Here is a 14,803-nt window from a genome sequence, read left to right as displayed (position 1 = left end):
CCTAGAGCTTTGAATTTTCTTTCACACAGGACAGTTTCCACTTAATGAAATGCAGGTCACTGGAAACAAAGCAGTAGAGGTGTTTTTAGGCATACTTTCATCATTCTGCCCCTCTCTGATTGGACTGTGAAAAGATAAGTCATTTCAGGACATTGTGGAATTTACATTTTACTTTTGATTGTCTTTTCTTTTATCTATTTTAAGTCAGGGAACATAATCTAATTTTTCAGACTTTGAAAATGACTTCCGAATTGTCAAATTATTAGCAAGGCTAACAGATAGTTACATCTGAGGTGTGCATTGATTTTAAGTTCATCATCTTAATGTGATATAGTGGCTTTCCTTTTTTTTTTCCCATTCTTTTTCTGTGGGCCCTAACTTTTGCCTCAAGCCAAACATTTGATTTATTACATAAGGACTGGCTGATTCTTTTCCCAGTTCTTCAATCTCTGTCTTCTGCCAACCCCCTGTGATGTTTATTGCCTATTGATAGAGAATATCACTGAGGATATAGAAGGATTTGCTGTAGAATGTAGAAATCTAGATTTTAACTAATTTTTTCTTGATGTTTCCATTTTTTCACCTGTTTTGACCTGCATTATTGAATTGTTTCTTTTTTGTTTTTCTTTCCTTTTTTCTCAAGAGATGCTGGGGACCCGGACATAGTTTCAGCATGCAGTTTCTACAGGTGTATTTGTATTTTCCAAGTATTGTTTGATAAGAAAGCTCTCAAAAGGAACAATAACAGCAACAACAAAAAAACAATAATCCTGTAAATACTTCATTTTATCTTTATTGATGATCTGGATGAGGGCATTGAGTGCACCCTCAGTAAGTGTGCAGATGACAGCAAGATGGCTGAAAGCATTGATCTGCCTGGGGGTAGCGAGGCCCTACAGAGGGATCTGAACAGGCTGGAGAGCTGGGCTAAAGCCCATGGGATGAGGTTCAACAAGGCCAAATGCTGGTTGTGCACTTTGGCCACAACAACTCCAGGTAACACTGCAGGCTTGGGGCAGAACGACTGGAAGACTGTGTAGAGGAAATGGACCGGGGGAATCGATTGATGCTGGGCTGAACACGAGCCAGCAGTGAGCCCAGGTGGCCAAGAAGGCCAATGGCATCCTGGCTTGAATCAGAAACAGTGTTGCCAGCGGAGACAGGGCAGTGATTGTCCCCCTGTACTCAGCTCTGATGACCTTGCACTTCCAGTACTGTGTCCAGTTTTGGGCCCCCCACTGCAAGAAAGACATTGAGATCCTGGAGCGGGTTCAAAGGAGGGCAACACAGCTGTGAGTGGTCTGGAGCACAGGGCTTATGAGGAACAGCTGAAGGAGCTGGGATTGTTCAGTTTGGAGAAGAGGAGTCTTAGGGGAGACCTTACTGCTCTCCATAACTACCTGAAGGAGGCTGTAGTGGGTCGGCCTCTTCTCTCGTGTAACTGGTGATAGGACTGGAGGGAATGGCTTCAAGCTGCACCAGGGGAGATTCAGGCTGGACGTTAGGAAATACTACTTGTCTGAAAGAGTGGTCAGGCAGTGGAATGGGCTGCCCAGGGAGGTGGTGCAGTCACCGACCATGGAGGTGTTCAAGGAATGTTTGGATGTTGTGTTGAGGGACACGGTTTAGTGAGAACTGTTGGTGATTGGTGGATGGTTGGACTGGGTGATCCTGTGGATCTTTTCCAACCTTGGTGTTTCTATGTTTCTGTGATTCTGTATTTCTATATAATTCCATGAACATTTTCCATAACAACTAGAGTTAATCTTTACCTGTTTAGTTATGCAGTTATTCAGTCTAAAGTTTTTCAGACTTAAAGTAATAACCCAATATTTTTGGCATACTTATGTTCAAATCAGCATCAGAGGTGTATATATCTAAATCTATCTATCTATCTATATTTTTTTTTCTTTCTCCTTAGGATTCTTATTTTTAGGATTACTTATTCTTTGAAAAGTAACAGCTGGAAAACTGGTAATTGTACCTAATCTCTGTGTGCTTATATATAGGCATTTGTTATATTAGGTTAGAGATATTTATTTTATTTGCAGTAATTTAGGAAGTTCAGAGTTACTAAAATAGAATAGATGACACTGTTTTATATAAATGTTTGGCTGATTTGGAGATGTTATGCCAAGATACTTTTCTGGAGGTTGTTATCTTAGTTTTTGTTTTGAGTAGTCTGAGCAGTGCGGTTAACTGTCAGGTATCTCTCGGACACTGCAGCTCTCTCCAAATGTCTGACTATCAAGCTCAAGCTATTTAATTTATCAGGTGACAGAATGTATTCGTAACTGTTTTTCTCTCTGAAAGATAATAAGCTAAAACTGTGTTCAGTGTGGGTTCACTGTACAGCATAAATATTTTTATGTATTTGTCTCTTCTAATTAAAAGGATTGTGATTATTGTCACCTGAAGAAGCTAGAAATTAAGTAAGTTTGTTATAGCATATTTTGTTTCTTCTTCTGGAGGAGTTGTGTCTAAAGGATTATTTGAATTTGGTTTATTTTTTAGTTGTTATTTCGTAGTAGTTCTGTGGTGTAGTAGTGAAATACATGTAAACCATTAAAATACATTTAAGTTGGCCTAAAGTATGAAGCATTTGATGGAAAACAGTTGAGCTTGTCACTTGCTATTGTAGATGGTTTAGTCTCTGTCTGGAATGGTGCTCTTAGCTGCTTTATTTGTAATATAGATATTCAGAAGAATTTTTTGTTGGAATTAATGAAATAACTCTTAAATTAGTTAAGATACTCTCAAAATTAAAAGTAGTTCTGACATAGTACTAATAAAAGCTTTGTGGATTGAAATGAGAATAATGACTACTATGTTGTTTTTCTTTGAAGCAGTGGATGAAGTTTTAATGTAACCCTTTGATTCACAAAACCCATGCATCTTTTCTAATGTATTTTTCAGCCTTTTCTGCTGGCTCTTCAGTCTTGCTGTGCACCCACAGTCCCATGAGAATATTTTTTTTTTTTTGAATTGCATGCATAAGATTTCCATGCTAGCACAAGAGTTTCTTTCAAGTACTTGTGACTGTCAAAGATGTGCGAATGCTGTGAATGTGAATACACATGGCACGAATATTCTGCTCCCTTATCTCTGTGTGTTCGTGAAAGGAGACAAGAACCATACAGTTGGTTTGAGAAAAAGGGTTGTTGTTTGTGGCAAGAGGCAAAGATAAAGGAAGGGTAGATTTGGCTAAATTAAAGACTGAGAAAGTTTGTTTTATTAGCAAAATAAAGCTGATAGTATGGGAGAAGAAAATGGCTGTTGAAGAGTGCATAGTGTCATGGAGAATATCTGCTGAAGAATGAAAAAAAGGAAGGAATTGGCAGATGTGGATAAGGAAAATGTCTGGTATCAAACTGACGAATTTCTGGCATCAAATAATGGATTCTGCATGTTTAAGGAAATTTAGTGGTACCTGACAAATGAGTGTTTTAGGGTAACGATTCACATGGAATTTGTAGAACCTTCCAGTCACTGAAGTGCTTCTAATATGCTTCTTTCTCAGTAAATTAACAATTTTCATATAATTACAGATGTTGGTGTGATGATTTAACCTGTAATTTCCTTGAATCTGTGTATTTTTATTAAGAGAAAAGTATTATATTATTATAATATATATAATTTTATAATTACAGTATTATAATACATAATTGTAAATTAATAAATCATATAATTATATAATTATATAATATAAAGTATAATTATGAATATATAAGTATATGATTATAATCTATTATATTATATTGCCACAGAAGAGAAAATAATGGAAGCCAATCCATGATCTTAACAAAACATAGAAAATTTATCTTGTGTAATAAATTATAGATTTTTTCCTTAATTTCATTAACTTCACAGATTCCTAGTATTTGAAAGATTATTGTATAATATGATAGATTGATTTAATAACAATTCAAGATCAAATGATATTAATGATTTAAGAGAATTTTAATGTTTTTTGAAGGGGAGAAACAGGAAAATTTGTACTGTTCTCATTCTTTATTGGAGTTTTTGTTGGTCTTTTTTTTTTTTTTTTTTTCCTTTTTTTCCTTTTACTCATTCCTTATATTTTTATGAAAACACAAAACAGGAATCAGTTTCTCATTTCCAATATTTCCTTTTTCCCCTTCTCAGATTTTGGCTGCTGCAAGGGAAATATTTCTTACCTTTATGTTTGTGTATGTATATATATATAATGGTGTTGTTTTGTTTATCATAGCACTGTTTTCATAGACATAAATTTTCTTTTTTCTTCTTAATAGAACCCTATTAAGAAAATTCCAGATTCTCATGAAATTACGCTCCAGCATGGGACAAAAACTGTAAGTGGTTAACACAGTTTCAACACTTTTTTTTCAACACTGTGCAAATCTGCAAAATTGATTTTATGAATACTTAATGTCAGCTGAAGAATGAGAAGCTAATTCTTTTTTCTTCGTTTGTTGTTTCAGTCTAGCTCTTTTCTTACTGCAATTAAGATGTGTTTTATAACTGCTACTTCTCTTTCTGCTACTTCATTTAACTGAACTGTTGTCTCTTTTTTTTTTTTTTTTTTTGGTCTTTTATGTTAAATGTGTCCTCTCCAATTGTTACAGTTTCTGTTCAAGTCTAGAATATCATTCATACATTTCTAACCTAGGCACAAATCTTTGTTTGGCTTGTCAGGCATTTCAACATGGCTATCATTGATGCAAATGACCTCTTTGTAGCTGAATACAGATCTCCCTCATTTGTTTTAAAAAGCTAAGTGCCTTTAGTAAGCCATCCTCAGTTTCTTTAAATTTTATTTTTCCTTGTCTGACTACATGTTTTTCTGGGATTCATATAAAATGCTCCTTGACTTTTTGAAAGAACACACTCTCTGGCTTGGAATTATTGTTTCTTTGTACTCTTTGTACTGTACTTTTTTATTTCTGGGCAATTTTTTTCATCTTTTGCCACAAATTGAACTGTTTTTCTTTGTTGATTGATCCAAAATCTATAGAATAAAACATATTTTCTGCCCTTGACTATCCTTGAATCCATTCCAGATCGTTTCCCCTTGTTCTTCTTAGGTCATAAAAAAACATGCTGCTACTGTTTATCTTCTTCACTTTGGGCCATGACTTAAGTTTTAACAAGAAAATAATACTAGAGTGCCTGTTATTTTTATCACTGTGAAAGCTTTGTTAGCTGGTTACTGGAATTGGCACTGATAGTATTCCTGAGAATGTCCTGGGCAAGAGTAGGCAAGAAAAATAAAACACTGAATCCTTTGAGAAAACACTATTTCCACGTGTTTTTAAATAATCTGAGGAAATGTATTTCTGTGTAATTAAGGATGCAGGTTGCTCTGCATTTATTTCCATGGAAAATGCAACAGATACAAACAGCACTATAACACTGCTTGATAAAACACTTTCTCAGATGCAGAACACTGTTTTGCACACCATCAGCTGTGCATTTTTGTCAGCACTGAACAAGAACCTTCATGCTACTCCCGTAACAATCTGCACTGGCGTGGTGACCTGCTGTTGAAACGTACCACCCACCCACCTTTCACATCCACAGTTTGGTTTCCATAGGTGTTCACCAAGTGTCAATGAATGTCAATAGGTGCCACTTCTCAGCACAGAGGAATTTGATGTCATGCTCTTGCTTCACATGCTCTTCCATGTTAGGAGCCTTTATGTCAAACTGGCTCTCTGCTGTCGTCTGTCTCACTGCCACAACATGTAACAGGATATCGGCGGAAAGCTTCAACTTCTACTGCCATACCACAGCATCCTTCTCTGAAGTCAAGGGCCAACATTGTGTAATAGAACGCGTTACTTTTGGAGTAGTCCTCATAGTTATACATTTAATAGTTTTAAATTCAGTAATATAAAATATATTTTTTACATAAAATTAGTGAATAATTAACATCTATAACAAAAAAAAGGTTAACTTTTTAAATTTAAGGCTTGTTTTATTATTTATATACATTCAAAAGGAATTTAGTAGAGATTTAAATTTATCAGTGAAGAGCAAATGTTTTTATAAGCTTTCAGAAATAGTTATTTGCAGAAGCACCTATTCAGTAATCTTGCATCAAACTTTGTTATGCTGTATCTTGGAGTGTGGAGAATCGATAAGGCATGCTCATGTGTATTCTCATAGTACATACACATGTAGTGGGTGGAAAGAAATTAAGTGTGATATTAATGAAATAGAGAAATACTCTCTGAATTTTAAACTCTGTAGAAGATATAATGTATTAAACTGAAAACCGAAACCAAAAAAGTAGAGCAGATTTTTTTACACTTGGTGCTTGTGATTTTTTTGCCTACTATCCCTTGCAGTCTAGGGCGAACTGCCTTCCCATTTTTTCTTGTTACAATAACTGTTTCTGTAGTATGTTTCTTGAATACATTTCTGGAAAAATTTTTATTATGTAAATTTGATTTCTTCTCAACATTAAACTGGTAAATGTTTTTATTTTTACTGTTTTTTCAAAGTGGAAGCTCATGTTATTTTTAACTAAAGGGCTTTAAGAAGGGGGAGGTTTCAGTTTTGGAAGACTTCTGAGGTTTTTTGACTTCATGAGAGTGCAGCTGTCATCACCTAGAGCACAGGTAAATTATAATGTGGATCTGCATAGCACAGTTAAATTAGATTGGATGCAGTGAATGAAATGTACCACTGGAAAAAAAACAGCTCTTCTGTGAAGGACTTTTTTTTTTAATAATGAAACTGCACATCTATAAAATGACAGTTGTATAAGGATGAGAACAACCTGATATCTTGGTATCAGCGTATTCCACTGACATTTTAAATTCTTCTTATTGTATTCCTACAGTATTTCTGAGCATTATGTCCCATCTGTACCTCTTCAATCTAATGATTTTGGGTTTGATGATGACTGTATTCCTGTGCAGCTGAAAAGTCTCAGAAAAGATTTCCCAAGCTGGAGAGTCTTTCCAGAAACCTGATTAATTTCCCACTTGCCTTGTTTGTACAGTGTAATAGGAGTTACTGTTCCCAGTGAAACTCCAGTGATATATATATGTTTTTTTTCTCCTGACACTTTTGATACATAGTGGGTACGTGAGAGAAAGCATACTGTTCGGAATAGTTCTGATTATGTATCCCGTGTGCAGTCAGCATCACTTCTGCATCACTTCTCATATCGCAGCTGCTCCTTCCTATAGTAGTTATTATGGAATAAAATACTTAAGTCTGTTGATTTGTATTCCTGATTAATCTGAAGATGTCTAGTGTGCCATCTGAAGTGTCCATGTTAGAACTCATGAATGAAATGAACAAGGCTTTAAATTTGCATGTAGATTACAGTAGAGGCAATTTTTTGGCAACGCACAAGGCATTGCATCTATTTCATTTATAAGTCAAACATGTCACTGTGACATAAGTGGTAAGTGGAGTTGAACCCATTCTTACTACGCAAAGTTGTATGTGTAAACATTTTGTTCTGGGAAATGAAAAGCTGGATTTGTTTGGAAATATTCATTAGATTATTGATAATACTGAATTTGCCTAGGTGTTGCTTCTTTACATTCTTTAGAATAATATGGTTTTGAATCTTCTCTTAAAGCAGAAGATCTCTTCAACTGGACACTTTGAAAACAAAACAGGACAACTAGAATAACATATCTGCTGCACGTTGTGGTTGGCATTGCTTCTGCAACATCTTTTTTATTTTTTTTTTCTGAAGGTGCTTTCTACAACCATATCATGGCATTGTATGTTTGAATTACAGTGTGGGAGCAGCATGATCCTTAAGGAGATGACAACTGGAAATTAGTTTTTGATAAAGAATATGGAAACAAACTTTTTGTACATGAAACAAAAAAGCCCACTCTTTCACTTAAGGAAACCTTAATTTTAGCAGAACAAATTTAATTTATCCATTAAGATGGACAGTTCCTGACTGATGTTTTTATTGAAACTTTTATTTTCTATTAGTTAATTATTGATTTGGACACTGAAAAGAGAATATCTCCTGTAAAATTCCATTCTTCATACAGCTGTTTAGTGGAAACTAAGTCTCAGTAGTCCCATGTACAGACTAAAGCTTTAAAAAAGTATGGTCAACTGATACATCTCTAAGTTTTTTGACGTGACGATTCTGCGTGCATTGAATCACAGCGATTGTTCATGTATACAGAGCATATACAGAGAACAGCATGTACATTATTAGAATTTTTAAGCAGGAATATCTGGACCTTTTGATTTTAAATACTTAGAAGGCGCTGCACTTACTTTCAAAAGTTGCATTTTGCTCTTTCCTTTCTTTTATTGTGTGTTCAGCGCTGGCTTGTTTTTTTGTTTATTTATTTATTTATTTATTTTGATTAATGTTCTGAAGTATAAGTGCTCTTGGAATATATGTATTTTTTTTCTTAAAACTTTCTGGCTCATTTTTTTAAATCAATTTCAGGATATTTTCTTCAACGATTTCTTTCTGTTACTTCACTTTACTTTCTTGTGCTGAGGATTGCCTTCCTTTTTTTGAAAGTGTTTCTGAATCTAATGATTATGTATCTTATTTATGGGAGATCACTTGTGTTTTTGTCCTATGGTTAATAGCAGTCCTCCTGCTGGAGTCTTTGTTATACCAGTGGTCTGTCTAACTAAGGATGCCTAAAGGAAGTTAAATTGGAATTAAATTCAGAAGGTTCAGACCTAGACATGATTTAGATCTGATTAATATGAGCTTTTTCTTTACATGAAAATATTTCCATTTGTTTTAACATTCCCAGGTTGATTTTAATGTTGAATAAAACCGAACATCTTTGCTCTTTCTTTCGGATTTTTTTGACATCTCTTGTCAATGCCATGTGATCTAGACAACTAAATTTTGGAGAGTTACATTCTTTATTATTTGAGCTTGTTGTAGATCTAATCATGTATTCATGCTTGAAATCATAGTAGTAGATATTATCATTTTTGAATAGAGAATAAGTTTTTTGAAGGTAAATTAAAGGAATGCTTAGTTGATGAAGTACTTTTGTTACACTCTATTGTTAGCATTTCTACACAGAATGATTTGAACATTGCTGTGAAAGAGTTCTTGAAATTGAGATTTAAAATAGAATTTTTGCTTAATACTCCATTTTAATAAACTTTTGATTTGAGGATTACAAATGAGATTACCCTTCCCTCCAAGTATTTAGTAGCTTTATGCAGCTAATTTGGTAAATAAATGCATTTAGAAAGCTTCTTGGACTATTTTAATTAAAATGATAAGTTTTTAATTTGTGCTATTTAAATTTCAACTTTCTACATTATTTTCATTCTTCAGAAGTCATATTTAACCAGTGAGCATATATGCCCATATGAGCTGTCTTTACAATAGTGCAGATTGTACACTGATGGATATTAAATGCCATATCTTCATCTGTTGTCTGTGCAGGGCACAGTTGTCTACTGAGAAATGAAGCTTATCCTAATTCTGTTGTCTTCAGATTGTGTAACTTTTTGCTGTCATTTTCCATATGCTTTTTACATGATGTTAATTGTACATTAGCAAGATGATGAGAATTCGAAACCGAAACATAGCCGAAGTGTAAGAGTCAGAAACTATTACGCTGTATTTTTTAATGATATTTTATATTTTGGTGCCATCTGAACAACTGTAGAAAAGAAAAAAACAAAAATATTGGATGTTTATCCATTTATTTATTTATTTATCTCGTATATAGGTTTCTGCTTTGGGATTGGATCCCTCTGGTGCCCGTTTGATAACTGGTGGATATGACTACGATGTTAAATTTTGGGATTTTGCTGGGATGGATGCTTCCCTCCAAGCTTTTCGGTCACTCCAGCCTTGTGAATGGTATGAAAAAAGACTTCTTTTCTCATCTGAGAGAGTGCTTATATTAGTCTCCTAACCGAACACACAGAAGCCTTGCAAAGTGACTTAAAAGGCTAATGTTGCACTTCATGTGGTAAATGGAACACAAACTCAGGAACTTGCATATTTTTTCTCTTTAGAAAGCTACAAGTAAATTTGAAGATTGAATTGTTAATAATATGTCAACAGATTGTGAGCCTCTCATAGGCACAGGGTGATGTTCTTAATTATCAAAACAAATGTACTACACTTTTCATATGGACTCTACTTTTATGAAACTAATGAAGAAGAGGAAAGAGTTAATGCAGTTTGACCCTTTAAGCCTAAAGGAATAACAGAATTTCTGCTGCTACTGCAACAGCATTTCTTTGGATGGGATGGAGACCTCATTTTTATAACCATGTTTATTTAGTAATTTCAGAAAATTGGGATATAGATTTCCTTAAGAAGGCTATGTCTTCTGCACAGCTAACTTTCAAATAAGCGAGCATATATTAATACTCAGTTGTTTATAGCAAGATACTTTCTAATGTTAAATGAAGAGGAACATTTTATAAGATGATTTGGTTCAGTTAAAAGGGATTGAAATTTATTAGGCAGTATGTAGCCCTTGAAATATCTGTTTTTAATCATTATTTTCTGAAAAGACTGAACGTGAATTTTGGTCTGTTTGGAAGATCAGAACTTTATTTCACACATATCAAGGAAGAATGTTTTGGTGAATGACACTTGTAGTTTAAGTACACTGAAGTGTAACTTAAAGGTCTGAAAGCTTAAATATAAAATAATATTAAAAATTATATCTTGTGACTGCAGAGTTAACTGCTGTCAGGTATAGCAATTTCAATTATGTTTTAATTGTTGTATCATAATTTTAATTTTAAAATATACTAACTACATATACCTTCTGTGTCATGTAGTAAATATAAAGCTGGAACCCCAGCTCTGACTGGTAAAAAGATCTTAAAACAAGTAAATCTTATTTCATGTATTGAGCTATGCCAGTGAGCGCTATGAAGAGTCTTATATAACCTGTGCCCAGATGTGTGTGTATTCTTATTTTATTTTTTCATTATAGAATTTATTGCAAGGACTGTTAGCATTCACAGACTTCAATTTCAAAGAATTCTGAGGAGTTCTGGTATGGAAGTGTTAGGTGTTAGCAGAAGTGTAGTTTTGTGGCCATATATTGAATTTCATTTTGAGAATAAAAAGTCTGAGAGCAATTCCATATTGTCCTGGATCCAGTTTATAGTATAACTTTTGTATTACTCTGTTGATTTCTCCTCTGATTTGAGACAAATTTATTTTTTAAAAAAAGCCTGGCAAAAAAAAAAAAAAAAAAGAGACAACAGTTAAAAAGAATAAATTAAAACCACCTCAGTATTTAAGGTGCAAATATTTAAGGCAATGGTAAGACAAAACAATGCTGAATGTGTAGAATTTAGTTGTCTCTGCCAGTGTATATTCTGCATGTCCCAGCAAGATGTACTATGAAAGTACTAAGCAGATTTTGAAGCTTTAAACTTACATTTTTCAATGTTTAGTTCTATTAAAATTAATAGCTTTTCTAAGTTTTCCAACACTCTTGCTTTAATATTAATAAGAACCAAATTTTTTTTCTTACAAATCGCCCTTATAGAGTCTTGCTTTTGATTATGCTTCAGTAAACATCTGAAAAGTGGTAACTTCTGGGCTGTTCAAGTACTTTGCTTATGGAACCTCTTTCTGGATGTAACTTTTGAAAGCCATATTGCATGGTTAGGTGTTTGTGGCAATACTTTTTTTCTCAAACTAATTTTTTTTGTATTTGATTTGATTAGTGGGCTTATGTTTCCATTGTATTAAGCACTGTACAGGTAGGAACGGTTTCTTGTTAGATGAACATTCTAAGATGAAAAGTGAAGTTTGTTGAAACGTAATTATGTAGATGTTTTCTACAATTATCAGTTGTCTGCAGAGAATATTTTAGATGTTGTTTCTCTTGTGTGTTTAAATTTTTCAGTGTTTCAGCTTAATACAGTTGGCCTTCTTTTCTCTTCTGGTTACAGGTATCCACTCTTGCTCTTTACATTCAGGATGCTTTTTTAGGCACTGCCTCTGATTTGTTTCAGAAATTCTCAGACTCAAGTGTCTTCCTTCTACAAAAAATTGGAGTTTGTAATACTGTAAAAAAAACTAGGTTCCAGTTCGTATTAAGTAATAGGGTGCTTCAGGCAATTCTTGGTTGTTGAATCATAATATTATCAGCGTTGCCAAACATTTTTTGAATTTTGAATCTTAAGCTTACATTACTATAGTCAATGCAGAATTTCTAAAACGTGCATTATAAGTTTTTAATGTGTTGTCTGTTATCTTGGTTCAAGGAGAAGTTCAATAAATAATAGCTCCTGCTGAGTCAGCCTTTAATTCAATACTATGTAAGACATAAAATAAATTTAGTTGCAAACTGTATGCTGTTTTGTCTACCATCTGGGTGTTAATTTTACTGATGTGAAATTTTAGGTTAAAAAGTTCTTTCCGTAAAGTTACTACTAGGACTTGAATGCCCATGGTTTATGTTCTTCACCAGAAGAACGACACAAAAATATTATTTCTTAATGCACTTGAATAACATTTTTTGTCTTGCTTTGTTTATTGAGCATGCTTTGGATGCCATGAGAATCCAAATAAAGTTATGAATGCATTCTGATATCTATTTTCAAATTAACTTAGGTCCAGAGTAAGTATTAATAAAATGTAATGTCATTGTATGCTTTCTGTTAATGTGCCAGGATGCACTCGTTTGCCTGTTCAGCAATTCTTGCAATGCTGTGTAGCCGGGCAGGGAGACCAAAAAGTCTCTGTTTTGGATATGTTTCTACATAAAGCAGAATGCTGAGAAATGATGTTGATGCTATCACTGAGACTGGAAAGGGGTTTCTGATTTGTGAGCTATCTTCTGACTTTCGTTTAATTGTTTCTGTCATCCTTACATTATTCCATGATTTCTCTCCCAAGCTTTTTCAATCAAGGTAGGATGTATGTAAAAAAAATAAACTCATGCAGCAGATTTGTACAGCAAATGAATAACCATTTAAGGTAAGGTAGTCTAGGCAAATCATTCTCCACTGTCATGTTGCCAGGTTCGGTGGTATATTTTACTTTATCTGAATTTTTCATGAAATTGTAGCCCTGAACCAGAAAAGGGTGAGAGAATGCTGATATGTGACTAATTTCCTGGTATATAATATATAATGGAGTTCTGTGTGGTTCTACAACATCCTTTTGTAATACTTTGAGGATTACTGTAAATCCAGGTATTGCTTTTGAGCAAGTGAAAAAGAATTTTCAGGCCTGAAAAGCTGCATATGATATAAACTGTTTTTCACCTGGAATTATAAAGCGTACTTCAAGTAAATACGTTTGCCAGAAATGACATTTTAGGTGCCAATTTTGTAAATATTTTTTTTTATATGCTTTTTGGTTGAATAAGAAAGTTGGACACATGGGAATAAAAAGCTTTAATCTATTAATCTTGGATTTCTTTTTGATATAGGAATGTAGATGGGTCTATTTCTGCCATGTATTTTCTCACCTTTGACAGTTCTGTTTCAGTGTTGGTCTACAGGAACTGAATTTAATTAAAACTTTTTTTTCTCCTTTTTTTCTTTTTTTTTTTTTTCAGTCACCAAATCAAATCTTTGCAATATAGTAGCACAGGAGATGTCATTCTGGTTGTCTCTGGTAACTCTCAGGCAAAAGTTCTTGACAGAGATGGTTTCCCAGTTATGGAATGCATAAAAGGAGACCAGTATATCGTGGATATGACAAATACCAAGGTAAGTGAAGTCTGACTTTTTGCATTCAATTTGTTTTGTAATGAGAAACTTCATGAAGTTAATGATCAAGCATGCAAAGCCCTGGTGCTGGGAGGGATGGTCATGTATATTGATACCTATTAGGAACTGAGTGGCTTAGCAGGGGACTCAGGTGACAATGGATGTTGGGCTGAATAAGAGCTTATGGTTTCATTTTGTTGTAAATGAGACAAACTGTAAACTAGGCTACAACAAGAGATGTGACCAACAGATTTAAGGTAGTGACTATCTCCTTCTAATCAGTGCTCCTTGTTTCACATCTGAAATTCTGGGATTAATTTTGGACCTTTCAGTTCAAGGTGGATTTGGAGAAATTGGAAGAAGTCCGGGATCTTTTAAGGAAACCAGACATCTAAAGCATTTGTGCTGTGAAGGGATCTGTACCCTTTTAGTCTGATGCAGAATACAGGGCAACGTGTTAGTAGACCACAAGTACTAGGAAACAATTTAAACGATGGTGTAGCCAAATGCTTTTGAAACCACAGCAGTATTAGACTAGAAGTCTCTTGGTGTTTGTTGCTACAGAAGCTTTTCAGTAGGGTAGTTGTGCAGTGGGTTATCCATGGAATCTGTGGAATTTTAGTCCATGGAGGTTTTCAGGACCCATCTAGACCAAGCTGACCTGTTCTAATCTTGGCTATTATCTGGTTCTGGGTGAAAGGCTGGCCTAGATGAATTCCAGCTAATATATCTATGATACTATGACAAATTCACCTCTTCAGAAGTGTGTCTTGTAAAAAATGATGAGCACCAATGTGCACGTTTTTAGTAGTAGTTAAAAATGCAAATGGAGAACAGTTGAGTTATACTTCTGAATTATTTTTATGACTGTTGTTGGGCTTTGAGCACTTTGCATCCTTACGTCTGCAAACTATGTGAGACAAGGATTCTGTTTATGTTGGTTATTCAAATTCAAGTCAGTTTTATAAATAGCTTAAGAGTCTGAAAAAGTAATGATAATATCTACTGCTCAAGCTGATGACAAAGTTGATTTATATATTGCTTGTAAAACATATTGCCAAATAACTAGGATAAATACTGCTCTACCTGAGCCTATTCTTGTCTGATCACTATTTCTTTTGGCAAGTGATACAAATAT

At 34.2% G+C, this 14,803-nt stretch overlaps 1 protein-coding gene across 1 annotated transcript in view; it reads left to right on the top strand.

Moving 5' to 3' along the window:
• WDR70 (WD repeat domain 70) overlaps positions 1-14,803 on the top strand; it is a 146,978-nt gene that overhangs the window by 35,678 nt on the left and 96,497 nt on the right. The window contains exons 6-8 of the mRNA XM_042825803.1: positions 4,275-4,334; positions 9,693-9,826; positions 13,512-13,665. Coding sequence (XP_042681737.1) covers positions 4,275-4,334; positions 9,693-9,826; positions 13,512-13,665 — 348 coding nt within the window. The remainder of the gene's footprint in view (positions 1-4,274; positions 4,335-9,692; positions 9,827-13,511; positions 13,666-14,803) is intronic.

The sequence above is a fragment of the Centrocercus urophasianus genome, unplaced genomic scaffold (assembly GCF_019232065.1).
Source record: "Centrocercus urophasianus isolate 14NV4802_14NV808 unplaced genomic scaffold, USGS_Curo_1.0 seq_25, whole genome shotgun sequence".
NCBI classification, from domain to species: Eukaryota; Metazoa; Chordata; class Aves; order Galliformes; family Phasianidae; genus Centrocercus; species Centrocercus urophasianus.
Note: the sequence above shows the minus strand (reverse complement) of the source record. Positions and strands in the feature narration are given on the sequence as shown.